At 40.4% G+C, this 27,625-nt stretch overlaps 2 protein-coding genes and 1 long non-coding RNA gene across 4 annotated transcripts in view; 2 read left to right on the top strand and 1 right to left on the bottom strand.

Moving 5' to 3' along the window:
• Positions 1–2,518, top strand: part of ZNF391 (zinc finger protein 391) — a 27,831-nt gene extending 25,313 nt beyond the window's left edge. For both annotated transcript variants that reach the window (XM_033216461.1, XM_033216460.1), the window contains exon 3: positions 586–2,518. In XM_033216461.1, coding sequence (XP_033072352.1) covers positions 664–1,740 — 1,077 coding nt within the window. In that variant the 5' untranslated portion in view covers positions 586–663 and the 3' untranslated portion in view covers positions 1,741–2,518. The remainder of the gene's footprint in view (positions 1–585) is intronic.
• Positions 1–22,908, bottom strand: part of LOC117086872 — a 24,404-nt gene extending 1,496 nt beyond the window's left edge. Inside the window, exons 1-2 of the long non-coding RNA XR_004438603.1 lie at positions 22,834–22,908; positions 10,874–10,944 (exon numbers count right to left, since the gene is read on the bottom strand). This is a non-coding gene — a long non-coding RNA (uncharacterized LOC117086872). The remainder of the gene's footprint in view (positions 1–10,873; positions 10,945–22,833) is intronic.
• LOC117086863 (multiple coagulation factor deficiency protein 2 homolog) lies at positions 5,789–8,837 on the top strand. Its single transcript, XM_033216474.1, has one exon. It carries the CDS (start codon positions 8,250–8,252, stop codon positions 8,601–8,603), a length of 354 nt encoding a protein of 117 aa, XP_033072365.1. The 5' UTR covers positions 5,789–8,249; the 3' UTR covers positions 8,604–8,837.
• Positions 22,909–27,625: the final 4,717 nt, after the last annotated feature.

Here is a 27,625-nt window from a genome sequence, read left to right on the forward strand (position 1 = left end):
ATCTCTGATAGTCTAGGACTGTAGACTTCTTTAGAAGAATACCTGAAGTATAATAATTGGAAGAAGGGTTGAGAGGCAAATGGGAAGAGCAGTGTGGTAGTTATTATTTCTGAAATTTTTATTCTCTTTCAATCCCAGGAAAATGGTGGCATTCAGGCTTGATCAAGTCATCTTTCTTTTTTCCATTTCTTTTTTCTACGCTTGAGAGTCTTGATTCTTCTCATCCTTCTCCTTGCTCTCATTTTCCATGGCTAATCAGCTACCACAAAAGCTCATTTTACCTTTTAATCCCGAACTCTCTGTCATCAGCTGGTACACCTGCTCATTTCCATTTGTTTGGGTTAGCATATTACCCAATAACTCTTTCGATATTTCTTGATGTCTCTGTGTTCACCATGCCTAGTGCAAAAATTCTGCCTCTTATCTCTTCTGGCTTTGTTCTCCTCCACTACCCTTTTTTGTTTTCTCCTCATATAAAGTTGCTAGTATGCATGAATTCAAATTAGTTGTCTTTTCTCTGCTGGTTTATTTTCTTTGCTCTCCACAGTAGATACAGGTGACATTTACACTTTAAATGTCTTTCAGATAGAGGGATTTGAACTGAACCAAAGCATCAACACCAATCAGACTGTTTCCAAAAAACTAGAGTTTTCAGGGTCAGCAATGGAAAGCCTCAGAGGGAATACTGCTCAGGGTCCTACAAATGAAGAAGCCTATAAAAATAAAGGCCGTTTATCAAGGCAGACAAAATGTTCTGCACAGAAGAAATCCTGTTTTGAGAACACAGTGGTCAGAAAAGTGTCAGTGACACTTGAAGAAATTTTCATGGGGGATGGAGGCCCTGAATCCAGTGAATTTAGTCTAAGCCCAAACCTTGACACACAACAGAAAATTCCAAAGGGAGATGGATCCCCAATATCTAGGAAAAACTCCAAAGATAATTCAGACTTAATTAAACACCAAAGACTTTTCTCACAAAGAAAACCTTGTAAATGCAATGAATGTGAAAAAGCCTTTAGTTACCAATCAGACCTTCTTGTACACAGTAGAATTCATAGTGGAGAAAAGCCTTTTGAATGCAACAAATGTGGGAAATCTTTCAGCCGAAGTACACATCTTACTGATCATCAAAGAACTCACACTGGAGAGAAACCTTATGAATGCAATGAATGTGGAAAAGCTTTTAGCCGGAGCACACATCTTAGTCTACATCAGAGAATCCATACTGGAGAAAAACCATATGAATGTAGTGAATGTGGAAAAGCATTTAGCCGAAGCACTAACCTTAGTCAACATCAGCGAACTCATACTCAAGAAAGGCCTTACAAATGTAATGAATGTGGGAAAGCCTTCGGTGACCGTTCAACCATAATTCAGCATCAGCGAATACACACTGGAGAGAATCCCTATGAATGCAGTAAATGTGGAAAAGCTTTCAGTTGGATCTCATCGCTTATTGAACATCAGAGAACACACACTGGGGAGAACCCCTATGAGTGCGGTGACTGTGGGAAAGTGTTCAGTCGAAGCTCATCTCTTACAGAACATCAGAGAATCCACACTGGAGAAAAGCCCCACGAGTGTAGAGTGTGTGGAAAGGGCTTCAGTCGAAGCTCATCCCTTATTATTCATCAGAGAATCCATACCGGGGAGAAGCCGTACAAATGTAATGACTGTGGAAAAGCCTTCAGTCAGAGTTCAACTCTCATCAGACATCAGCACCTTCATACTAAAGAGTAATATCTGAGCTTTTATTAATGTTAGCACAAGAACATATATACCTAACCTCCCACCACTGAAATATATATATTTCAAGTGTATATATACTTGTTCTGATTTTCTTTTATTAGATACCGATACCCGTTTTAAGCTTTCATTCATTCTTTCCATCCATGTATCCTTTCCTCTCCCCTCCCTTCCTCCCTCCCTCCTACTTTTTCTCCCAACCCCCTTTCTCTTTTCTCAAATAAGTTTGCAATAAAACAAAAGAATGACTCAAAAAACCTAACATATGCAATCTAATATTCTGAAGGGCTCCAACTTTAGAGTATAAAACTACCTGACACCTTGTAGTTTCTCTGCTAATCTGTTCCATCAAGCGTGGGTCCCGGAACCACCAGGTAATCCTCTGTTTTCTAACCACATCAGCCCCTTCACATGAAGAGAAAATCCTGTGTGTGTGCCTTCATACTTGCTGGCTCTAGTACCAGAAGAGAGGGATCTGGCTTCAGAGCAGGACCAAAAACTTCTCACCATCTGAGGATAATAGTGTTGAGGCAAATTCATTCTCTTGACTTGCAAGGACAGATTTTTCTCATCTTCCTCCTTCTCTTACCTTTTTTGCAGTAGCATTTTTCCTCAAAGTATAACTCATTTCTTTTACTAGTGCCTAACTAATCCTAGTGTTATGTTATCACATTTTTACCAAGAATGTTCTAAAAATCTTGGAGACGTTTCTCCATGATCTTGGGGAAAAAAGTTGCCAAATGCTATCCTGTTTTTTTTTTTTTTTTTTTTTTTTTGAGACGGAGTCTCGCTCTGTCGCGGCCCAGGCTGGAGGGCAGTGGCCGGATCTCAGTTCACTGCAAGCTCCACCTCCCGGGTTCACGCCATTCTCCTGCCTCAGCCTCCTGAGTAGCTGGGACTACAGGCGCCCGCCACCTCACCCGGCTAGTTTTTTGTATTTTTTTTTTTTTTTTTTTTTTAGTAGAGACGGGGTTTCACCGTGTTAGCCAGGATGGTCTCGATCTCTTGACCTCGTGATCCGCCCGTCTCGGCCTCCCAAAGTGCTGGGATTACAGGCTTGAGCCACCGCGCCTGGCCTGTTTTTTTTGTTTTTTTTGTTTTTATTTCATTTACAGACTTCATGAAACTTATATTCTGTAGCTTTGACCCTCACCAATCTTGGAAGATTGATCTCTCAAGGACAAACCCAGTGCCTATTTCTCAGTCCTTTTTCTACTTGACATTTGCAGAACTGGCACTTTTGGCCACTGTTATACCTTAAAGCTTGAGCTTCTTTCAGGATCCATGATTCTGTGCTGATCTACACTTTTCCTACCTCCCAGCATTTCTTTGATTGTCAATGATTAGCTCTGTGATTTGGGACCAGGGTTAGGCCAGAATAATCTCATTTCATCAAGTTATAAAACTTGAGGTAGTGCAACTAGATTATACACTTCTTGAAGACAGAAATCTTGGTTTGTTTGTTGTTTTATTTTTGAGAGAAGGTCTTACTCTGTTGCCCAGGCTGGAGTGCAATGGCACAATCATAGCTCACCGTAGCCTTGAACTCCTGGGCTCCTGCCACAGCTTCCTGAGTAGCTAGGGTTGCAGGTGTGTACCACCACACCCAAAATTTTAAAATTTGTTTGTGGAGACAGGATCTCACTATGTTGGCAAGGCTGGCCTCCATCTCCTGAACTCCAACAATTCTCCCACCTCGGCTTCCCAAAACACTGACATTACAGGTATGAGCCACCACACCTGCCAGAAATCTTGTTATTGATTGATACAAAACATCACAAAGTGCTGAGTAGACACTAAATGCCCTGTAATTATTGCTCACTGATTCCTCTCTATCATCTGTAATCAATCAACTTGACTTTATTCAATATAGATTAATAATTGATTTCTTTCTCTCTTTCTACTGCTGCTTCCAAGTTCTTGGTACCTTGTGCCTACATTACTAAATTGATCACTGTTGACTAACTACCATTATCTAGCTCCTTACTAAACTACTATTTTGTTAAAAAAAATAGTCTACAGTTTCCCAGTGACCTCTGCCCCAAATGGAAACTTCTTTAACCTAAAGGCCTTTCATAGTTTGATCTACTTATTTACTTCCTTTCTCTTCTCAAAGATAATGCATGTGGGCAGGCCTGTTTTTTGTCCCTACTATACCCTCTTCTCACACTTTGCTGCTTTTCAAACCATTCCTTGGCACTTTTACATGTCCTACTTTCTTCTTTGTATTCCAGAAACCCTATCTACCCTTTTCTAAATGCTACGCTCATATCCTGACTCTGTGACACTTTCAGTCCCCTACCTTCTTAGAAATCTTTGTAGTGATGATTTGCATTATTCTCCTGTGTTAGACACCTTCTTTACTGTTTTCTGGTTCTTTCACAAGTACTTTTTTACATAAGCTGTTTTGAAGTTGTAAATCATCCTAAATCTTTTATAAACCTCATATAATACATAGTACAATGCTAGCCTGGACTCTAGTTTTAATCTAAATGCATAGAGTTTAATTTACCAGCATAATCTTTTTAGTCTTTTGAATGATGACGTAACCTCATAGGTGTTTTGGCCCATTTCGTTTTTCCTTGAATTTACGTATATAACTATTTAGACTGACTCCTTTAGATTTCCTGGGATGCTGACCTCTTGGCTTTCCAGTTCATGAGACTATTGTAAAGAATAAGTGAGTTCATTTATGTAAAGTAGTAAAACAGTGCCTGACATATAGTAAATGCTCAATAAATTCTAATTGTTATGATTCTATTGATTCACATTTGCCTATAGCTTTTTATTTTATTCCCTGCAGAGCCTTTAACTTCATTACTAGAAATGGAAAACTAGGATCACAATCAAATAAGCTAGAAGGTATTTCTTTTATCATAATAGGCCATAGCTATTTTACACACTCCATTGTGTGTAAAAAATGACTCAAGATGGCAAACAAGATACAATAAAATAGAAAACAAAAAACACATACAAATGAGCACTAGGAGATCAGGACAAGTTATGATAACCTACACAGGTATTCAGTTAGGGATACAAACTGAGCATTCTGGCAACCAAAATGAGAGGGTTATTTGCTTAAATTGTTTTAGAAGGAAAAAAATATGTCTATTCATCAAGGAAAACAAAGCTTTTCTAATACATAGAATTAAGATGAATTCCTCCATTTGTCTTCATGTAATTATACAATGTCTTTGATATAAAAAAATTTATATTTCATAACACCTAGTGTACAGTAGGTTCTCTGGTGAATAAATATTTAGTTCATAGTAGAAGGTCCAGAAAGGCAGATGTGAAGATTGTTCTTGGGATGGAGTGAGGTTCTCAGGAGCAGGGGGTAGTGTGTATTAAGTAATGAAATATTTACTGGGTACCAGAAGAAATGCTCTTTGTATATATTTGAGTATAGTTATGCATCACACAAGGACATTTTGGTCAATGATGGACTGTAGATATGACAGTGATCACATAAGATTATAATGGAGCTGGAAAATGCCTATTACCTAGTGACATCATAGCACAATTATATGTTTGTGGCGATACTGGTGTAAACAAACTTACTGCACTGCCGTCATATAAAAGTATAGCACTAAAGGCCTAGTGTGGTGGCTCACGCTTGTAATCCCAGCACTTTGGGAGGCCGAGGCTGGTGGATCACCTGAGGTCAGGAGTTCAAGACCAGCCTGGCCAACATGGTGAAACCCCATCTATACTAAAAATACAAAAATTAGCTGGGTGTGGTGGCTCTCGCTTATAGTCACAGCTACTTGGGAGGCTGAGGCATGAGAATCGCTTGAATCCAGGAGGCAGAGGTTGCCGTGAGCTGAGATCATGCCACCGCATGGCATCCTGGGCAACAGAGTGAGACTCGGTCTCAAAAAAAAATAGCACTACGTAATACTTGATAGGAAAGCACTATGTCACTGGTTTGTGTATTTGCCATACTTTTTTTTATTATTAGGTTGGTGCAAAAGTAATTGCAATGGCAAAACCCGCAATTACTTTTGCACCAATTTAATATTTTAGAGTGTACTTCCACTTACTAAAAAAAAAGTTAACTGTGAAACAGTCTCAGGCAGATCCTACAGAAGGTATTCCAGAAGAAGGCATTGTTATCATAGGAGATGACAGCTCCATGCATATTACTACTCCTGGAAGACTTTCTAGTCAGCTAAGATGTGGAACTATAAAACAGTGATATTGATAAGCCTGACTCTGCTCCTCTATCTACACCTGTTTTCAAACCATATGGTGTCAGTGCTAGGCTGGACTGCACCAGCAGTCCAGGCAGCAGTGGCACCCCAGCTAGACATAGCTGTGTACCATGTCCTATGAGGAATAGGAGAACACCCTTTCTAACAATGAAGGCTCAGGGTCTAGGGGTACCTCAGGCCTCATGGCCTTATCTTGCATTAGGACTACAGGTCCCAAGACCTCTTGCAACTCTGCTGCTAAGGGACTTGTACTTATTGTACTCCACTGCTCTAAGTAGGTGCCCTACTTCGCTAAAGTGGATGTCTGTGCTGTCCCAGTCAGGGGGGTCGTTACTCATGAACACACCCATCCTGCTATTGGGTAAGCCATCCACGTGACTGTAACCCATCCAGCCACACTCTTGTGAGCCTGAAGGGCAGCATATATGGTTACTAACTGCTTCTTTATTAATGAACACTGGGGCTCAGCTCCCTTCCATAGTTGGGACTAAAAGCTTACTGGCACTTCCAAGCACTCCATATACTGCTATAGGCCCTAGCCAACACTTTTTGTGGTTACATGCACATCTAGTTTAAATGGGCACCCCTGGTTAACTACCCACAGGGCTTATGTCATCAGAAGGGCTGTTTCAGCCTCATCCCAATCCCAGGCAAGAGGGGTGTTGCCACTTCCAAACCTGCAAGAGAACTAGAGGTTAACATAACATCATTAATAAGAAAATGATATATAATGGGGCTATACATACAGCCCTGCAGCAACACTATGAAAGTCCATTGTCGCCCTCCCATGAAGGCAAACTGTTCCTAGCTCTCTGGAGCAATGTTGATTGAGAGGAATGCATTGGTCAAGTCCACCACACAGTGGCACCATCCCAGTTCCATTGTCATAGGGTCCATCAAGTCCATGACAGGTGGCACAGCTGCCATGTCATGCAAAACATCCACCCCCAAGAATGTCCTCAGGCATGCAAGAGATATACGCTGTGCATAAGTAGAGAGCCAAGCAGCCGATGCCAAGGTGCAAAGACACAGGTTTCGCTTTCACTGATCAGCTTTCATAGCTGTCTTTGCAGCCTTGCCTGGAAACTTATCCAGGCTCAGGGACCAGTGGATTGCCAAGTCCATATATGGCCTTTGGTTGTCTAGTGTCCCCTACCAAGCCGGGCACCTTGGCCAGTTCTCTTATCACACAGAAAAGGCTTTACACTTCCACCAACTGCAGCAGGTACTCTTTGAACTGGAACACTCGGGCAGGACCAGGTTGTGTAGCAACATCCTTCTCCCGAATGACTTGCACCAAGTATGTACACAACTACCAACATTACTTGCTTAACTCCTGCAACTTACTTGGAGCACAGACACCATAGGAAGTGTACTCCACCACAGTAGAGGGTCTCTGGCCCACCCTTGGGGCCCAACAGCTGCTCATGCTCTATTTTCTGGCAGACCATTGGGTGAATCTGTAACAGAAGTTCTTCCTCCCTGCGTGTGTCCCACAAGGACTGGGCAGGGACTTCCTGCAGCAAAGTCACAAACATCCATCTGACTCTGGCAGAAAAAGCATGCTGCATCTCAGTGCTGTGCACTTCCAGGTGCTTCAGTGCCTTCTCCACACTTGCGGGGGACCCATCCACTGCCTCCCATGTTTCCACTGAAGCCCATCCTCGCAGCACGTTGCCACCTGGTACCACAGCCCATGCTGTAGCCACATAGCCATCCCAGGAGCCCTCAGGGGCTGAAGACCTACTCACCTCATCCCATCCTCATCACCAATTGTTAGGTTTAGGATTCAGGTCCAGCCCATGCTGAGGTCCAAGGGAGTGGGTCCCTGGGCAAATAGCTAACAGAACACTTGGCAGGGGAAGTAGGCAGGTGAAAGATGATTTTATTCAGCAATAGCTGTCATCAGCAGCTTACTCACAGTAGCTCACTTACACCAGGTCTCTCACACTGTCCACTCTGTCTCAACTGCTTGAGCCAGCGGCTCCCACACACAGCTGAAGGGCTGGCTCTCCCTTGCCTTCAGGGTCAGCAGCTTAACTCTTTCTCTCTATGGGCACGAGCTGGTTCCTGGCTCCCCCTGCCCATCTGCTAGTTGGTCATTCTCCCTTACAGGGGCAGTAGCTTCACTTTCTCTCTGGGCAGCAGCACCTGCACAAGAGCCATGCCGAGCTTAGCCCTGCACACAGTGTCAGCAGGACAATTAAACCTTTTACAGACAATAGTGGCTCAGAGCCAAGTATGAACTTACACAAACAGGTTATATAACAAGTGGAAGGGTGTGCCTGCATGCCAAACTTGCTGAGTCATTCAGGCCTGGATGTCCACCTTGGCCTATTCCTTGCCCAAAACACATCCATGTACCTTACAGAAAGTGTCATCAACAAACCAGAGGTGGAGATGTCACCACAAGAACTGCAGCTCCATTACTTCAAAATGCACGATTATGATGGCAATGATTTGCTTGATGGCTTAGAACTCTCCACAGCCATTACTCATGTCCATAAGGAGAAAGGGAGTGAACAGGCACCACTAATGAGTGAAGATGAACTGATTAACATAAGAGATGGTGTTTTGAGAGATGATGACAAGAACAATGATGGATACATTGACTATGCTGAATTTGCAAAATCACTGCAGTAATGTTATTTGTCCATCTCTTGGTTATATGCAAATGTGATCTGTGATGATGTGATTGAATACTTTGATAATGCAAAATAACTCATTTCCACCTACTGCTGCAGTGTTTTGGTAAAAACCTATAGCAATTTGTTACACTGGGGTGAGAAGAGATCAAGAGAAATGAAAGAGAAGAGAAATGGGACATCTAATAGTCCCTAAGTGCTATTAAATACCTTATTGGACAAGGGCTTGCTTTTTACAGCATCCTTGCAAGAATATTGACTAATTGGAGCTGACTACTCAGGAGCTTCACTGTAGTAGAAAACTGCTAGTTTCTTAATTTTAATTCATGTTACCTGAAAAGTAAACAACAGACTTTGACAAGTGGACGTTTTTCAGTAACAGTGAAGGAGTGGAGTGAATGCCAAATGTTTGTCCTGGTGGTTCCTGTCTCTTCAGGTAAACCTGGTCAGTATTCTCTAAAGTTCCCCTGGCCTGAAAGACTACTTGCTCTGGGCAAATGGATATTTATTAGACGATTTCAAAGCCACAGCATAAGAAGAATATCAAATATTGAGTTCAGCCTAGCCACAGAGTCTAAGATTCTGTATCCTCTAGCCCCCTAGCATTTTGGAAATGGTACACCACTGGCTTGAGTGATTAATCTTTTTCAGATTTTCAGCATTTTATACAACTTACTGCCACATCCTTATACTTTATTACTTTTCTGTCTTCTTCAACCTGGGGGAGACCTTGAATTTAAATGTTTTCTAATCAATAGTGTTTTAGCTTTCTTAATATTTCTATTTCACTCTTGTTTCTAGGATTTCTTTTTTTTTTTGCAGTTTGGGAACTATTAGGAATATCAGGACTTTATCAGCAGGGGTAAAACTACCAACTAGCCTAGCCTAAGTAGGAAGTGAAAAGATAATTCACCCAACAATGATTAACCCGATAGAAGTTCTATTCAGGAGGAATATTGTTTAAATTACCTCTTTTAGCCTGAATACATGGATTCTTTTCAAATCAGGAAAGATTAGAAAAGGAACCCTAAAAATCCTTTAACAGTGTGAATCTCAATAGTATTTGAAAATGAGAAGTAACAGATTGTAATTTGGTTTATTGGATGTGATGGACATGCTGAAAGGATGATTGAATGAGAAAAAGAGACTGCATAAAATTTGCTATAAGATAGATACTTATTTTCTTTCTTAAAGTATTCTTATAAGAAAACAGGGCCAGGCACCGTGGCTCAGGTCTGTAATCCCAGCACTTTGGGAGGCTGAGGCGGGTGGAACACAAGGTCAGGAGATGGAGACCATCCTGGCTAACATGGTGAAACCCCGTCTCACTAAAAATACAAGAAATTAGCCGGGCGTGGTGGCAGGTACCTGTAGACCCAGCTACTTGGGAGGCTGAGGCAGGAGAATGGCGTGAACCTGGTAGGCGGAGCTTGCAGTGAGCTGAGATCGTGCCACTGCACTCCAGACTGGGAGAGAGAGCGATACTTCGTTTCAAAAAAAAACCAAAAACAAACAAACAAAAAATCACAACAAACAAAAAAGCATATGTGTTTGTAAAAATGATCTCCTGTGTCAAATATTTGTGCAGTCAGAGCTGACTTGTAAACTATTCTTGTAATATCTCATTATTTTGAAAGATTTATGTAATGAATTCTAGATATATGACCAATAAAAATGATGAAACAAACAAAAAAGTTATAGTAAGTTAAGGTTAGTTTATTATAGAAGAAAAAATATTTTAAAAATAAATTTAGTGCAGGCTAATGTACAGTGTTTATAAAGTCTACAGTAGTGTAGTCTTCATTAGATGAACTATAATGTCCTAGACCTTCATATTCACTCACTACTCACTCACTGATACCTAGAGCAACTTCCAGTCCTGTAAGCTATAGTCACAGCAAGTGCCCCATATATGTGTGACATTTTAAAATGTTTTACACTGTATTTTTACTATACTTTTTCTATGTTTAGATGTATTTTGATACACAAATATTTATCATTGTATTACAATTGCCTCTAGTATTCAGTACAGTAACATGATGTACAGGTTTATAGCCTAGAAGAAATAGACTATGCCATATATTCTAGGTGTGTAATTGGCTATACTATGTAGGTTTGTGAAAGTATACTCTATGATGTTACAAGGACAAAATTACCTAATGATGCACTTTTCAGAACATACTGCTATCCTTAAGTGACATAACTGTAATTTAATTCACTACATTATGGAAAGATGAAATTAAAATATACAGATGTTGAATAACTTACACAAGGGCCAGTATTTTACTCCAGTTCTGCCGACTCCAGTACTGGATCTCTTAAACTGGATCCTAGCAGATCTAAGAAAGAAAGGGAACTGTTTAAGGAAAGTCAGAGGTAGGAAAATGTTCTCAGTTTGTTTAAGTAGTTGAACTTGCTTGCTTATGGCAGGGGGTTCAAAGAAGTTGAAAAGAAATTGGTGATTTGGAATTTCATAACTATATGATCACAGCCTTTAGTATCAGGTTGCATTTGGATTTCATCTTTTAAGCAATAAAGGAATTATGGGAGGTTCTTTTTTTAGATAGAGCCTTGCTCTGTCACCCAGGCTGGAGTGCAGTGGTGTGATCTCAGCTCACTGCAACCTCCACTTCCCAGGTTCAAGCAACTCTCCCACCTCAGCTTCCTGAGTAGCTGGGACCACAGGCACGCACCACCATGCCTGGCTAATTTTTGTATTTTTAGTAGAGATGGGGTTTCACCATATTGGCCAGGCTGGTCTCAAACTCCTGACCTCGGGTGATCCACCTGCCTCGGCCTTCCAAATTGTCGGGATTGCAGGCATGAGCCACTGCACCCAGCTATGGGAGGTTTTTGATCATGGTAAAGTCTGGCTTGAGGGTGAAGATTAATCTGGTGGAAGAGACTGGATGGTTTAGAAATGAGAGATGGTAGACAGAAACTAGGTGAGAAGCTGGGATTCTTAAAATAACAGTATTGGGAAATAGCAGTGGACAGATGAAGAAACTGGCGTCTTTGTGCTACTACAACAAAAACTTGTGGTGGGGTAATTTATAAAGAATTTTTTTTCTCACAGTTCTGAGGGCTAGAAGTCCAATGTCAAGGCACCAGCCCATTTGGTATTTGGTGAGGGCTTCTGTGTGCTTTCAAGATGGTGCCTTGTTGCACAACCTCCAGGGGGGACAAATGCTATATGGCTTCACATAGCAGAAGTGACGGAAGGGCAAAAGAGCCTTAAAACTCCAGGCCTTTTATGAGGCACTAATCCATTCAAGAGGAATGAGTTCTCATGATTTAATCACTTCCCAAAAGACCCCACCTCCTATACCACCACAATGGGGATTAAGTTTCAATATATGAATTTTGGGGACATTCTGAAAGCAAACAGAAAAGGAAAGATCCAGTGAAATTGGTGACTAGATATGGGCAAGGAAGCAAGGGACGAGTGGCTACATTCCTTAAAGTGGTATTGTTACTTAACTTACATGTAAGCTACTAGGGTGTGCAGAGGGGGGTTTCTGACATATAATCAGCAGTCATGAACACAAAGCATAATGTAGGTTGAATGTCTGATGAAAATAGCCTATATCTTTTTATTGCAAAGTCAATAAGTAGAACCAGAAACTTTGGGGTTTGCAGTGAGGAAGTTCAGATAGAAGGCCTGAGGGTAAGAGTGATCCAGAGAAGGCAGACCTATTTTAAGAAGAAATTAAGGGTCTTCTGATGTGACCCGAATTACTGTGACTTGGCTCTCACATTTAAGTAGAACATCTTCAAAATAATCTCCTATTTTACAAGGAGCCTATATCTAGATGCTTTGCATGGGCCCTTACTTTTCTGTCAGCCAGCAGGTGGAGGGAGAGAAAGGCCCCTGTGGAGGCCAGTCGCCCTCCCTCCTCACTTGCCCAGGTCCCCTAGCCCATCCCTCGGTGGGAATCGCAGTATGTGAGGAGGGGCATGAGAGCTAATACTGTGGTGTGGATGAGGAGCCTCTGGGCGCTACTCTCTGGACATGCTCCTGTCCCATCACGCCCCCAGTAGGCTGGCTGGGACCACCGCAACATGGTGGTAGTGGGCACTCCTAGAAGATAAGGGCAGGCAACTGCCACAAACTCTATTTGACTGCTTTTGGGTAGAGCCATGGGGGTTGGGTGGGGTAGTATTTAAAACAAGATCAGCCAAGAGCAAGAAAAGCTTGGTGTCCTGGAATGGGCCAGCGTCTCCTAGGAAACATACTCTGCGGGGTTGCATGCTCAGGGCCACCTGGTTCCACAGTAGGTAGGAGTTGCCCCAGGCCACCATCAGCGAGGTAAAGCAAGTGCTCAAAGCAGAGAGCTGGGCCAGTTGGGTCAGCACGCCTTCCCTACTGTCAGGAGCAGTGTAAGGTTAGAGACAACCAGGTCCACGCATGTGTGTCTTTCCACAATGTCAGGCTTTTACTAATGCTATTCCAGTCACAAAAGCCATGAGCTACATGCAGTTCCCAAGGAGGCAATTCTCCTTAGTACTTCCCTTTCACTCTGTAGGCAGAGCTGTGGGCACACAGGCATAAGCCACTCCACAAGTCGGTCAATATTTACAATATTGACGAAAAGAGTCAAACTCTAAAATATTTGAAGAGATTTATCCTAAGCCAAATATGTGACCATGGCCTGTGACACAGCCCCAGGACATCCTAAGAACATGTGCCTGTAGCTTGGCTTTATACATTTTAGAAAGACATAAGACATCAATCAATACATAAAAGATGTACATTGGTTTGGTTGGGAAAGGCAGGGGCTTCCAGGTCATACGTGGTGAGAGACTCACTTGAACCCACAAGTTTGAGGCTTCAGTGAGCTATGATTATGCCACTGTACTCCAGTCTGAGTGACAGAGCAAGACCCTGTCTCTGAAAGTAAATAAATAAAAATTGTATGGCAAAGGATATGAAGGAGATAGGATAATCATAGGATAATAAGATTTAAGAGGCCAGGCGTGGTGGCTCATGCCTGTAATCCCAGCACTTTGGGAGGCAGAGGTGGGTGGATCACCTGAGGTTGGGAGTTCGAGACCACCCTGACCAACATGGAGAAACCCCGTCTCTACTAAAAATACAAAATTAGCCGGGCGTGGTGGCACATGACTGTAATCCCAGCTACTCGGGAGGCTGAGGCAGGAGAATCACTTGAACCTGGGAGGCGGAGGTTGCAATGAGCAGGAGATCGTGCCATTGCACTCCAGCCTGGGCAACAAGAGTGAAATTCCATCTCAAAGAAAGAAAGAAAGAAAAAAAAAGATTTAAGAAAATGAGTTTGAGGGAAGTCAAGACACTTAAATCCATACCTTTTATGGTTTGGGGAAGAGTTTTAATTTTTATCTCAGATCATAAAACCAGTTAAATTCATTTTAATATTCTCTCAGAAATACTTAACTTGATAAAACATAATGTTTGCTCATTTTTAATTATGACAAATTTAAAACATACACAAAATTAGAGAGACTAGTAAAATGGACTCCTCTATGCTCATTGTTCAGGTTTAACAACTATCAACATTTTGCCACATTTGGCTTTATTTGTTCCTTTTTTCTTCATTTTATTATTTTGATATTTTAAATAAAACTGAGACATCATATAGTTTCCTTCCTACATATTTCATTACGCATTTCTAAAAACCATGGACAATTTCTTACCTAACCAAATGCTACTATCATACTTAATAAAGTTAACAGTAATTCCTGGTATACCCTTCATTTTGTAAATAAAACATAACTTGACTTACATCTTCTGTTTGGGAAATTTGGAAGAAAGAAAAAAGGTAGCCCTGGGTCTGGATGTGGATCCATGCTAAATTTAGGGGTTGAAACTGGACCTTTCTTCTATATGACTCTCACCTTTTCTATTCAGATCCTGGAGTAGAACTGCATTAGCTGAACACAATGGATCCTTCAGAGCATTGGCTTCCTGCTGGGGAGCTTTGAGATTTGAGATCTCAAGAACTACTTTCTAATATTCTTGTTCACTATCCAACTTATCTGATAAGCCTGGTCCCATCATTGATCATTTCCTTACAACTTCATAGTCTAAAATTACTCATTGAACAATGAACATATGGAAACCAAAATTAAAAATATGTAAACCATCAGCAAATCCTGTTGGCTTTACTTCAAAATTGTTCTAGAATCAAACCATTTGCCACCATTTTCACCCTGAACCAAGCTGCCACCATATCTCTGCTAGACTATTGCCTAACTTATCTCTTTGTTTTCATCCTTGTCCCTCTCAACCACCCCCATCGCTCATACAACCTATTTTCAACACATTAGCCAGAAGAATACTTTTTGTTTAAAATTAAAACTGCTCCTACTCAGAATCTTCCAGTAGCTTTTCATCTCACTCATAGTAAAAGTCAAAGTCCTTACAGTGACCTACAAGGCCCGACATAGTGTGGTCCTTCATGACCTCTTGAGTCTAATCTCCTATTGCTCTATTCTCTTTCACTTTACTGTAGCCACACTGGCCTCTTCGTTATTCCTAAACATTCCAGGCCACTCTTGCCACAGAACTTTCACATTTGCTATTCCTTCTGCTTGCAGGTTTTTGCTCAGATATCCGGATGGCTCTTTCTTTCTCTCACCTTCTATGACACCTATTTAATAAGCTGTTTCTTGTTGCCCTATTTAAAATTATGATACATATCCCATCGGTGTTTTGTATCCTATCTTACTTTATTTTTCTTCATGGTATATACTCTATACTTTTAAAAAATATTATTATCTCCCCCTTCAGTGAGACACAAGTGAGAGTTCCCCATAAGCAGGAAGGGAGGTTAGCAAACAATGCTGTTATCTAAATGCAACTTTAAGCGATCTCTCCTGGCCTTTACCCTTTGGAAGTGAGTAGGGTACAGAAAAATTACCTAAAATACCCATGGACTCATACCTCATGACAGTATGTAACCCTGGGCAAATCATTTAATCTCTTTGAGGCTGTTTCCTAAAATGTAAAATGTTGTTAAAAGTATCTTCCCTTCCTACCTTACAGGGGTATTTTGAGAGGAATATGAAATGACAAGAAAAGTCTGTAATGAGCAGTAACCATCTGCAATGAGTATACAAGGGCTGGTTGTAATCTCAGGCTATTGGTGAGCTGGCTGTAACTCAGTAGGTCTGTTGGCGGGCTGAACTACTCTACAGTTGGTTCGAGAAGCCCACAGAGAAAAGGCCTCTTACATAAGTCCTGAGTCAGACATCAACTTTATGTTTCTAATGAGTAATGGTTGCTTAGAAAGGTTATACGATACTCTGTTTTTCTCTATCTTGATTTTCAGCTAGCCACATTTTAGTAAAAAAAAAAAAATTATCAAAGAAAAATTTTAATGTAGAAAACCCTCTGTAATTATATTTCTGTTACTGGAAAAGACTGACAGTGTTAGAATTTTCAAGAAAAAATGCTTTTCTCTAACTTTAGGAACTTCAGTATTCTAAGGACATGAGTTTGAGAATTATTGGTATAAGAGTTTGGTATATGAGGAGAGGAGGTGTTTCTTGGATGCAATAAGGAATTAAAGAGACTGACTGTAACATGGAGTTAGTCTCAGGTTGCCAAGGTCTACCATATACTTTATGTTTTGGAACATTTCTTACCTCAAAAATCCCATTACTTCCTTTTAAATATAAGAACTAAAAAGCTGTTCCAGGCCTCTCTTATCATGTAAAATGAGTCAAGACATTATAGTGGTTGAAAAAGTGGGCTCTGAAGTTTGAATCCTGGTTCTGTCATATATTGGCAGTGTGACCTCAGGCAAGTTATTTAATCTTTCTGTGTCTGTACTAGTTTGCTAGGGCTGCCATAACAAAGTACCACAAACTGAGTGGCTTAAACAACAGAAATGTATTGTCTCACAGTTCTGGAGACTAGAAGTCCCTAATGAAGGTGCCATTAGGGATGTTTCCTGCTGATGGTTCTGAGGGAGAATCTGTTCCAGACCTCTCTCCTAGTTTCTGGTAGTGTCAGTCATTATTTTGCTTGTAGATGGCATTCTCCCTGTATCTTAACATTATCTTGCCTCTTTACTTGTCTCTCTCTGTGTCCAAATTTTCCGTTTTTAAGGATGAGTCATACTGGATTAGGGCCCATCCTAATGACCTCATCTTAACCTGATTATCTGCAAAGTCTATTTTCACCATCTTTTGGGGAAGACACAATTAAACCTATAACAGTGTCTTAGTTTCCTTGTCTATAAAAGGAGAATGGTGATTAGCTACCTGATAGGACTATTATAAGGGAATTTTGAGTTAAGAGATGGCATATGTTTAGAATAATTTCTAGTCTATAACAATTACCCAAAAGGATAGAGGGTAAGATTTACTTATGTAGACTTGGGAAAATGAATAAACCAAAATTGAAAGGCAGATCATCTACCACGGATATCTGTTACCAGGGCAGATTTGGCTCATCATGCTTCCTAGTCCTTTCTCCCTATCTTCTGTGGAACAAGCCTACCACCAAATTCTCTGGTATCATGACAATACCCTAACAACTGAGAAGGACTTGCCTTTAGTTTGTATATGTCTCTGTTTGAATCTCTCCTCCCCTTATTTTTCCCAATCATGGGACGATGTTCAAAAGGCATCAGGTCCTTCAAATATCACTTGGTATTTTAGGGGAGCTGAGTGTCAGGCCTTGCCAGTCATTCCCAGGGTGTGTGACCCTAGACAACTCTTTCTCTTATCTGGATCTCACTGACCCCTGCTATAAGAGTTTCATTATTCACGTTTACATAGCACTTTGGAATTTTCAAAGTAATTTTGTTATGAGTTTGTCTTATTTAAGTCTCAAAATATCCTATTGCAGTAGGGTTATTATCATTCCATTTTATAATAATATTGAGATTTAGAGAGATGATTTAGTTGAACAAGATGACACAGATAGAAAAATCCCAAATTATCAAAATCTAGTCCCTTGACTCTTGAGTACAATGCTTTTTGCATTATCCTGCTGTGTCTGAGGGATACTTTGTCTTCTCATTTGCCTAAACTGAACTAGTGGAACATCCCCTTGTTAGAATGGGAAAACCAATCCCCCAGGCATTTAGTCCATGCCTATCTCAATTCTGGGGGGTCATGAAAGACTCAAGACAGTATGAAAAAACAAACTTCCAAAATGCTTTGAAAAATAAGTATTTTCTAGTTTCAAAGTGGCTCTGAGAGGAAATTACTGCACATTGCAAAGCAAAAGTGTCAAAAAATATATATTTTCACTCCTCTTTCTGATTTTGATCCCCATTTTTCCTATCTCCTTCCTAAACTCTTTATCAAATCCCTATTCCAGCCTAATTTTTCATTTTCTTGCCCGTTCTCTTTCTCTCTAGACAATTCTGGGCTTTTTTTCCCCTCAATCCTTTCAGAGTTCCAGGGATGTTGGACTTTTATCCCCCATTTTCTGAATTCCCATGTTCCATGAGACTGCCTCCCAAACTGGTGTTAGACAGAGGAGGGAGACTGGCTTTCCAGTTCTTTTTCTGACCTTGGCTCAGAACTTTGAGAAATCCTGGAGAAGAGTCCACGACAGCCTCTGCTTGCCAAACTCTATATAAATCATGCACACATCCTTTATTTTCTGGTCCTCAATTTGCCCATGTGTAAATAAAGAGATTGGATGAACTTCATTGCTTGAGGTTGATTCTGGTTCTGAGAGTCTATGCAGGACAACTTCCTCCAGACAAGCAGGGCTTTAATGGTGAAGTGAGAAAATGCTCATAAGAATATTGTTAAATAGAAAACCTGAATACTAAACTACGTATGTAGTATAATTTCAGCTATGTAAAACAAAATAATTTACTAATTTAACTTATATGTACTGAGCACTCCACAGTCTACAACTTTTTCATTTTGCTTCATTTGACACTATAGGAGATGCCTCACAAGTGTCATATGGACAGGGACTGACCAGCTAGACCAAGTTTCGTGGGCTATGAACCTCAGCCCCATAGGTCCAGAAACTGGGTATTTTTCAGGGCACTGATGTTACAGAGTCTCTTGGGGACAATTCACAATAGCAAACCTCACAAAAGACAGTTCCTAAATATATTTTGCTGAATGCTAATGGAGGCTGTATCTTTCCAGTGAAATAATTAATGGGTTCCATGTTTTAAGGTGTCAGAGAGAAGACTGCTTGTTGATCCTTGAGTCAGAGGCAACGGAAAAGGTAGTCATGAGGGAGAACCTATTCAGGCCACAGGGGTATGTTTATGTGTCCTCATGATAACAGAGTACATGTTGCTAGTGACTAATATGCTCCTAGGTGGACTCCACATCTCTCCAGCCCTGGATAGGACCTGGCAGAACCCAGTCCTTGAGTTCTAGGGTTTTTGGCTTCATGATGACCATCTCCATTTGGTTAATATATTTTGTCCTGAGATTGGCACATTCAGCTTTTCATTTTTATTTCAATTCATTGATTAGGTAAATTTGTATCCTACTTACAGTATATATTTGTGCCTGTTTTCCTCCATACTTGTTCACATTTGATTTTGACAAAATTTTCATTTTTTCTGCCTAACAGGGAAAATGGTATTTCATTGTAATTTTAACTTGCATTTCTCTGACCCTAGGCAGTTGCACATCATGGTATAAATTCACTGCAGATTTTTTTCTTTTCTGAATTTTAATTTATATTTTGTATTCTTTCTGCTATTTGGTTATGTGCCTTTTAAAAATTGATTTATAAACATTACTTATATATTCTGGGTATTATGCCTTTATTTGTTCCACATTCTCTTCCCAATCTGTAACATATGCTTTAATTTGGCTTCTGTTATTTTAAATACAAAGGTGCTAAATTTTAATGTAGTCATGAGTGTTTTTAATTTTTAATTCATGAGTATTTTTATTTTTATTTTTTTGTCTCATGGTGTCTTCCCTACCCCAAAAATGTAAATCTAGTGTCCTATATTTTAAAGTATATTTTAAGTTTGTTGCTTCACACTTAGAATCTTTATTCCATCTGATATTTATCTTGTTAATTGAGTAAGGTGATAAACTAATTTTTTTTCTATATTCATAGCTAATTTTTCTAACCACTTTTTAAATTTTAATTTTAGTATTTATTTATTTATTTATTTTGAGACAGTCTCACTCTGCTCTGTTGCCCAGGCTGTAGTGCACTGGCACAATCTTGGCTCACTGCAACCTCTGCCTCCCAGAGGTTCAAGCTATTCTCCTGTCTCAGCCTCCCAAGTACCTGGGGTTACAGGCCTGCACCATCACCTTGGCAAATTTCTTTTTATTTTTCTGGTAGAGACAGGGTTTCGCCATATTGGCCAGGCTGGTCTCAAACTCCTGACCTCAAGTAATCCACCCACCTTGGACTCCCAAAGTGCTGGGATTACAGGCGTGAGCCACCACACCCAGTCGCCTACCACTTTTTTAGAGATGTTCGTTATCTTCCTAAGATTTGAAGATCCTAATTCAGGCTTTGTTTTGTGATTCTGTACACTTTCCCTGTGGGGTACATATCTAATTTCAATAGATAGATAGATAGATAGATAGATAGATAGATAGACAGACAGACAGACAGACAGACAGACAGATAGATAGATAGATAGATAGATAGATAGATAGATAGATAGATAGATGATGTCTAAAGCTTTCTTAAGCCCTGGTCAGTATTTCCATACCTTCAACAGCTAAAACCAAAAATCCTTGATTTATCAGTGATTCACCTCTTCTCATGCTCCACAACAATCTTACAGCAAATCCACTAAAATATATGTAAAATCTGACCACTTCTCACCACTTCAACTGTGACTACCCCTGTCTGGGCCACTTATCTCTCACCTGGATTCCTGCATTGCATTTCTCCCAGCATTCTCACTTCCCCTCATGCGCCTCCACAGTCTCATCTCAGCTAGCAGCCAGAAAAATCCTGCTAAAACTGAGTCTGATTCTGTCACTTCTTTGTCCCAAAGCCTGTACCAGCTCCACATCTCACTTGGCTATGCTCACTCCTTGGGTCCTGAAGCCACTATTCCCTTTGTCTGGAATCCTTTTCCCTTTCACATCTGCATGGTCAAATGCTTTATTGCCTGTCAGTCTTTGCTCAAATAGCATTTTCTCATGAAGCCTACACTCCAGTTGCAACCCTGGTTACTCTCCACAACCAATCTTGATACTCTACATATTTTCCATAGCATTCATTGCCCTCTAAATTACTAAGTATCCAATAAATGTTTCTATGGATTGTAATATTCCCAGGTACCCAACAAACATTTGTTTAATGAATGAAGGAACAGCCTACTAAATACTTCTTTTTATCCCTCAGGCATTTCACATTCATCCTGTTCAAAATTCATTAGTTTTCTCCCAAAACTGTCTATTCCTCCATGCTAGATGGCTAAGAGTCAGTTTCTTTCAACTCCTCCTTACTCTCACCATGACAGTCTTCTCTGGCCACAACTGTGCAATCTGTGAGCACCAAGCCCTGCTCCTTAATCCCTCCTCTCCCTACTATCTCTCCATGCCCAGTGTTAGCTACTCTGGTTGAAAGGCACATCATTAATAGTTGCTGGTGTCTGTGAAGAATGTCCCACTACACCACATGTCCTCAGGGGAATATAAATTAAAATAATAATGAGATACCATTATACATCTATGAGAATGGCCCAAATCCTGAACACTTACATCACCTAATGCTGATGAAGGATGTGGATGAATGGGAGCCGTCATTCATTGCCGGTAGAGATGCAACATGGTACAGTCACTTTGGAAGACAGTTCGGTGGTTTCTTACAAAACTAAACATACTCTTACTGTACAGTTCAGCAATCGCACTCACTGGCATCAATACAAAGGAGCAGCTTTATTCACAATTACAAAAACATGGAAGTAACCAGTATTTCCTTCAGTAAGTGAATGTATAAACAGCAGTACATCCAGCCAATGGAAGATTATTCAGTGCTAACAAGAAATGAGCTATCAAACAATGAAAAAACATGGAGACAACTTAAATGCATATTAATATGTGAAAGAAGCTAATCTGAAAAGACTGCATACTGTACAGCTCTAACTATATGACATTCTAGAAAAGGCAAAAACAGAAAAAGATCAGTGGTTACCAGGAGTTAATGAGGAGGGAAGGAAGTGGTGAAGCACAGAGGATTTTTAAGTCAGTGAAACTACTCTGTCCGTACTCTAATGGTGGATACATGTCACTGTACATTTGTTCAAATCTGCAGAATGTACATCAAAAATAAATCCTACTCTCAGCTGTGGACTGTGAGTAGTAATATGTGTCAATATAAGTTCATGAATTGTAACAAATGTACCATTGAAGGATGTTGAAAATGGGAGAGGCTATGCCTTTGTGGGAGCATGGTATATGGGAAATATCTATAGCTTCCACAGTTTTGTCATGAACCTAAAACTACTATAAAAAAAAAGTCTATATTTATCCAATCTTAGGACCAAAAATAAATAAGAGATGAATTAATTAATCAAGGCAATGATCATCAAGGGCTGACAGCATAACCATTACATACCTCCCAGTATTAGTATAATGGCACTACCTATGAAGTGTCTGTCCATGTACATATATATGACACTAATCGAACTCCTTGAATTTATTGATTTATAGGAAACATGAACAAAAGATATATGTTAAATGACACTGGAGGAATATAACTAACAAAGTACAGTACAACTATGGGAAACTCTATATGACAACCCAGCTAATTCAACAAAAAACTGAAAGATGGAGTTTGGTGATTGCATAGTCCCCTTGAACCATCCAAGGCAACTATGCATTTTCTCTAGAAATTCGGAGAGCAGGCCTGACGTGGTGGCTCACGCCTGTAAATCTTGGCACTTTGGAAGGCTGAGCGGGGAAGGGATCGCTTGAGCCCAGGAATTTGAGACCAGCATGGGCAACACAGGGAGACCCTGTCTCTACAAAATATTTACAAACTTAGCCAGGCTTGGTGACACATGCCTGTGGTCCCAGCTACTCAGGAAGCTGAGGTGGGAGGATCGCTTGAGCCCAAGAGCTTGGTGGCACATGCCTGTGGTCCCAGCTACTGGGAAAGTTGAGGTGGGAGGATCACTTGAGCCTAGGAGGTCGAGGCTGCAGTGAGCCATGGCTACACCCCAGCCTGGGCAACAGGACGAGGCCCTGCCTCAAAAAAAAAAAAAAACAAAAAACAAAAAAGAAAGGAAAAAGAAAAGAAATTCAGAGACCACTCTGGCACGTACAGCGGAGTCTAATGACAAGTGGTCTGGATGACCTGATGTTGGGGGTGACTGTATAGATTCCACACATTCCACTAAACCCCAGCCTGAAGCAAGAGAGATGTTCCTTTTCGATGCTCTTTTTAAGGGTTCTGAGATGTCTGTTTTTCACTTTTTTACCCTTTGAAGATTGATTTCTTCTCCCCTTTAACCTTATCTTTCTGTAATCCACATCCTTCTGTGAGCCTTGAAAACAAAACGACAAAAAATAAATAAATAAATAAAAAATGAAAAATCTACCACTCACCACCTCGTTGATAATTATGGAAGATTTTGCTGTTTTACCTTAATCCTAATCTTCCCTAGTAAAGCAATCAGAAATGACTTCAATACCAGCAGTTTTTGGATATGTTCCTCATGTGATTCTCCTGTTTCCCAAAATCTCAAGCTGGAAAAGCCCTGGGTCAGGTTTGTTTTTCCTGGAAAAGATTCCTGTTTCCCAGAGGCAAACCAGTACTATGAACGCCATACAGTTACTATCTGTTCCCTGCAGTATCGCCCAAACCTGATACACTGGGCTGCACTTTTCCCCATTGTCAAACAAGGGATCCAAATCTAGTTTCAGAGTCTGACACACAGGAACCTTCGTATACCAGGAATTTCTTTCATATACAGCACCCGGTTTTACACAGCTTTCTCCCTCGTCCTCGATTCAGTCTCTGCCGTTATGAGGTTCATAATCGAGATCCTAGGTCCCTCATCCCCTTTATTAGCAGGCAAGGGTGCGCAGAGACTCAGGTCCCTTCTCCCAAAGCACAAATGGCCTTGAAGGGAGGCTGAACCTCGGAAGTGGCCTTGGAGGGAGGCCCAGCAACCGCGCCCTCCTCTTTGCCATGTCTCTTGGATGCTAGTCGGGTACGTAGCCTCAGTTTGCGAACTACAATTCCCAGAAATCTCCGAGCCGCTTATCATCACAGTGCCTTAGACTCCATTTCCCAGAAGTCTTAGGGAGGATTTCCACGCGCCTCAGAAACCCTGTGAGCGGTCATCCGCTTTCGCCCTAAGAATCTAAAGGCTAGCTGGGTGGGTAAAGTGCTGTCTGTGTAGTGGGTCTCGTTTTGCGGGGATTGTCCAACAGGAATCGCTTCTTTTCACTTCTTTTTCTAACAAAGTGATAATTCAGAATGCAGCCTTTGTCCTTTTTTTGTTAGATTTTATTCACTTAACATGTAGTTTCCAAGCCTATTACATTCGTCTAGATTTCTGATTTGTGGGCTGTGAGACTGTGAGGACAGAGACCCTCTCATATTGTTTTATACTGTTTTATACTCAGTACCTGTTTTAAGAAAAAACAAGGAAGTAAAACCAAAGACAGGCAGCCTGGCGCCAGGCCTGAAACCAGCCCTGGGCCTGCCTGGCCTAAACCCAGTAGTTGAAAATCAACTCATAACTTAGAAACCAATGTTATTCATAGATTCCAGACATTGTATAGAAGAACATTGTGAAACTCCCTGCCCTCTTCTGTTTCACTCTGACCACCGGTGCATGCAGCCCCTGTCACGTACCCCCTGCTTGCTCAAATCAATCACGACCCTTTCATGTGAAATCTTTAGTGTTGTGAGCCCTTAAAAGGGACAGAAATTGTGCACTCAGAGAACTCGGATTTTAAGGCAGTAGCTTGCCAATGCTCCCAGCTGAATAAAGCCCTTCCTTCTACAACTCGGTGTCTGAGAAGTTTTGTCTGTGTTTCGTCCTGCTACTACTGAAGAAAGATGAGCCACTGGATAAAGGTTGTCACTATCATAATAATTCAGCCTGTCAAAGAAGGCTCAATCCTTTCCCCAACATTTTCCCTGCTAACCCCTCCCCTTCTCTGTCCTTAGCAATACACACAAATACACACCTTGAAAAGCGTAAAGGGATGAAAAGCAAAAAATAAACACCGCTCAGGTCATCGCTGGTCATGTTAGTATATGCTCTTTAAACCCTTTTACAATGTAGATATTTATGTTTATATCTATATATGATATATACAGAGAAAGGTTATGTGTATTATGTTTATGCTTAACAAAAATGTTATAATTTATATTTAACAAAATGTTTACATATTCATCTTAAAATTTTTCCCATGTTAATATTTTTTTACAATACAATTTTTAATGCTGTTATCTAAGAACTAACTAATCTTGTACCATGTATCTGCATTTGTTTGCAGGTTTCCTGTTTATTTGGAATCTCTAGCAAATGCTTGAGTCTGCTATTATTGAAACAATATTATAAAATATATATATAATTATTTTATTAGTTGTGACAATGACATCATGGTTATGTTTAAAGGAAGAAAAAGTTCTTACATGCTAACAAGTCAAATAGTAAAATGTCTGGAACTTTAAAATACTTCAGGAATAAATAAAAGTGAGAAGTAGGGGCAGGGATTGCTGAACAAGATTGGCAAAGTATTGATCATTGTTGAGTGACTGTTAGTGAAGGATACACAGGAGTTCACCATACTGTTCTATTTTGTGTCTATTTGAAATTTTCTGCAATAAACTTTAAAAAATAAGTATACCAGCATTCCTCTTAGAACAAATGAAACCAGCTAATTCTTTCCTGCCTCACGTTCAGGTCATTTTTGGTCACTGCTCAAATGAAGAATTTTCACCTCCGCTGTCATCTTCCTACTGCTCAGTGATTCTTTTCCCTAGGACCTGTCCTCTTCCTAGTGTTTCCACAGTACCTCTGAAACTAAATAAATCTCAGCTCTTCCCAGAACACCCTTTCTGTCTTCAGGCTGTCTCCCAGATCTCACTCTCTTCAGATACTGCTTCCTTATCAAAGTCAGAGTTGTTATTCTCCTGAGTCCAAAGACTGTGGTAGTATCCCATAGATTGCCTCCACCAATTTCAAGCACACTGGTGTATTTCTACTACAGGTTTCTAAAACCACATCTCCCTTGAGGTACAAGGCACAGTAAGGAGCAAACTATCTGGCTCTTGTAACCCTTATTACCCCTTGTCACCATCACCTATACAACTCCTAATCTCTCATACATACATCTGGCATACATCTGTTATCTGGCTTGTAGCCTTCCACTCTATCTCATGTCTCAGTTAATCCTGAGTGACATCAATGTGCCTGAAAGAGTAGATACCCAGTAAATATTTATTGAATCAATCAATATCCACATGTATGAATCATCCAGCAAACATTCGCTTTTTATCTGCATCCCTGAGATCTGACAGGCAGGAATCCCCACGCCTGTGAGTGATGCAGCATCTGCAGCCTGTGCTTTTCTCCTCCCACTGGTGAATCTAATCCTTCTCTTTTTAATTCTTGTTCCAAAAGTCCTCCTCCTCCTCTGCCTTTAGAAGGTGCCTGCCATCTGCTCCCCACCCACAACCTTCTGTCCTTCACAGTGTTCACACCCACAACTTAGCTCCTATCCATCCCAACTGCCAGAGATACCATTTCTTTCTGCCTCCTGTGTGACTTTGCCCTCAAACTCTACAATTTTCAATCTCTCCTTTTCTAGTGACTTATTTCATTATCATTTTAAACAGGTCTAGACAAGTCTCTACTATTTAAAAACATCTTCATTAAACCTACATGCTACCTTAGTCAGCAAGCTAATTCCTTTTAATACAGTCAGATTTTAGTTTCTTTGGACTATTACTATTTCCTTCATTCTCTTCCTTGCCATCCACTTATTCCATAGCCTTTTAAATTTGACCTCTCTGAAACTCAATTATATCCTATCTTAGGAAAAGGAAAATTAAAACTACACTGATAACATTTCACCAATCAGATAGGCAAAAATTCCTAAATATGACAACATAGTCTTTGTCAAGACTGTGGAGAAAGAATCAATTTCATATGTTGATGGTAGTGGTAGTAACTCCATGACTATCTGGCAAACTTACAAATTTCTCTAGAGAACCCTAAATGGCAAACAGCTAATGAAAAAGAATGAAGAAACTCTATATGAAAAGATTTCTAGAACGTATTATTGAGTGAAAAAGAGCAGGTATATAGCACTCTATGTTAAAAAAAAAAAAAAAACAACAAAACAGAATTAAAACAAGAATGTGTATTTATATTTGCTTATGTCTTTTTACCAAAGCTCTGGAAGGATGAACAAAATAATTAAAGTGGTTACTTGGGGTTCTTAGACAGATGGAGAACAGGGGTAGGAGTGACAAGTTTTTCATTTTTATACTTTATGATTTTTGAACCACATGACTGTTCATATTTGTCCAAAAACTTAACTTTTCTGAGGACTCCACTAACCCCTAATTGGTAAAGCTATTCTTCCTGGTACAAATTCTAACTCAGTAGCATGGTATACCACTCACCAATCCTTCCTTGGAATTTTCTCATCTAGCTTTTGAGGGCTTTACCCTCCTAGTTCTCTGACTTACCTTACTTCTCATTATTTGACTCTTCTCTGTGTTTCTTGAGTACAGACATTTTCCAAAGTTCTGTCTTTAGCATCTTTTCTCTGTCTCTGTCTAGTCTCTTTCTACTGCAACTTAAACCATTATCTCTGTGTACTAGGTCTACATCTCTGCACAGGGCCTTTCTCTTGAGCTCAAGACCCACATTTCCAGCTACTTCCTAGTTATCTCTAGATCCATATCAAATTCTGTTGGCACCACAAACTAATGTGTCCAAAAAGGAGCTAATCATCTTCAATCCAGCTTTTTCTGTTGGCTACCATGTTTGGTGGTGTCACCTAGCCAAAAGAGGGCATTTTGGTGGTCACAATAACTGGGGAGTGCTACTCAAATTTAGTGGGCAGAAGTCAATGATGATAAAC

This window comes from Trachypithecus francoisi, unplaced genomic scaffold, assembly GCF_009764315.1.
Source record: "Trachypithecus francoisi isolate TF-2019V2 unplaced genomic scaffold, Tfra_2.0 Lachesis_group10, whole genome shotgun sequence".
In the NCBI taxonomy this organism is placed as follows: Eukaryota; Metazoa; Chordata; class Mammalia; order Primates; family Cercopithecidae; genus Trachypithecus; species Trachypithecus francoisi.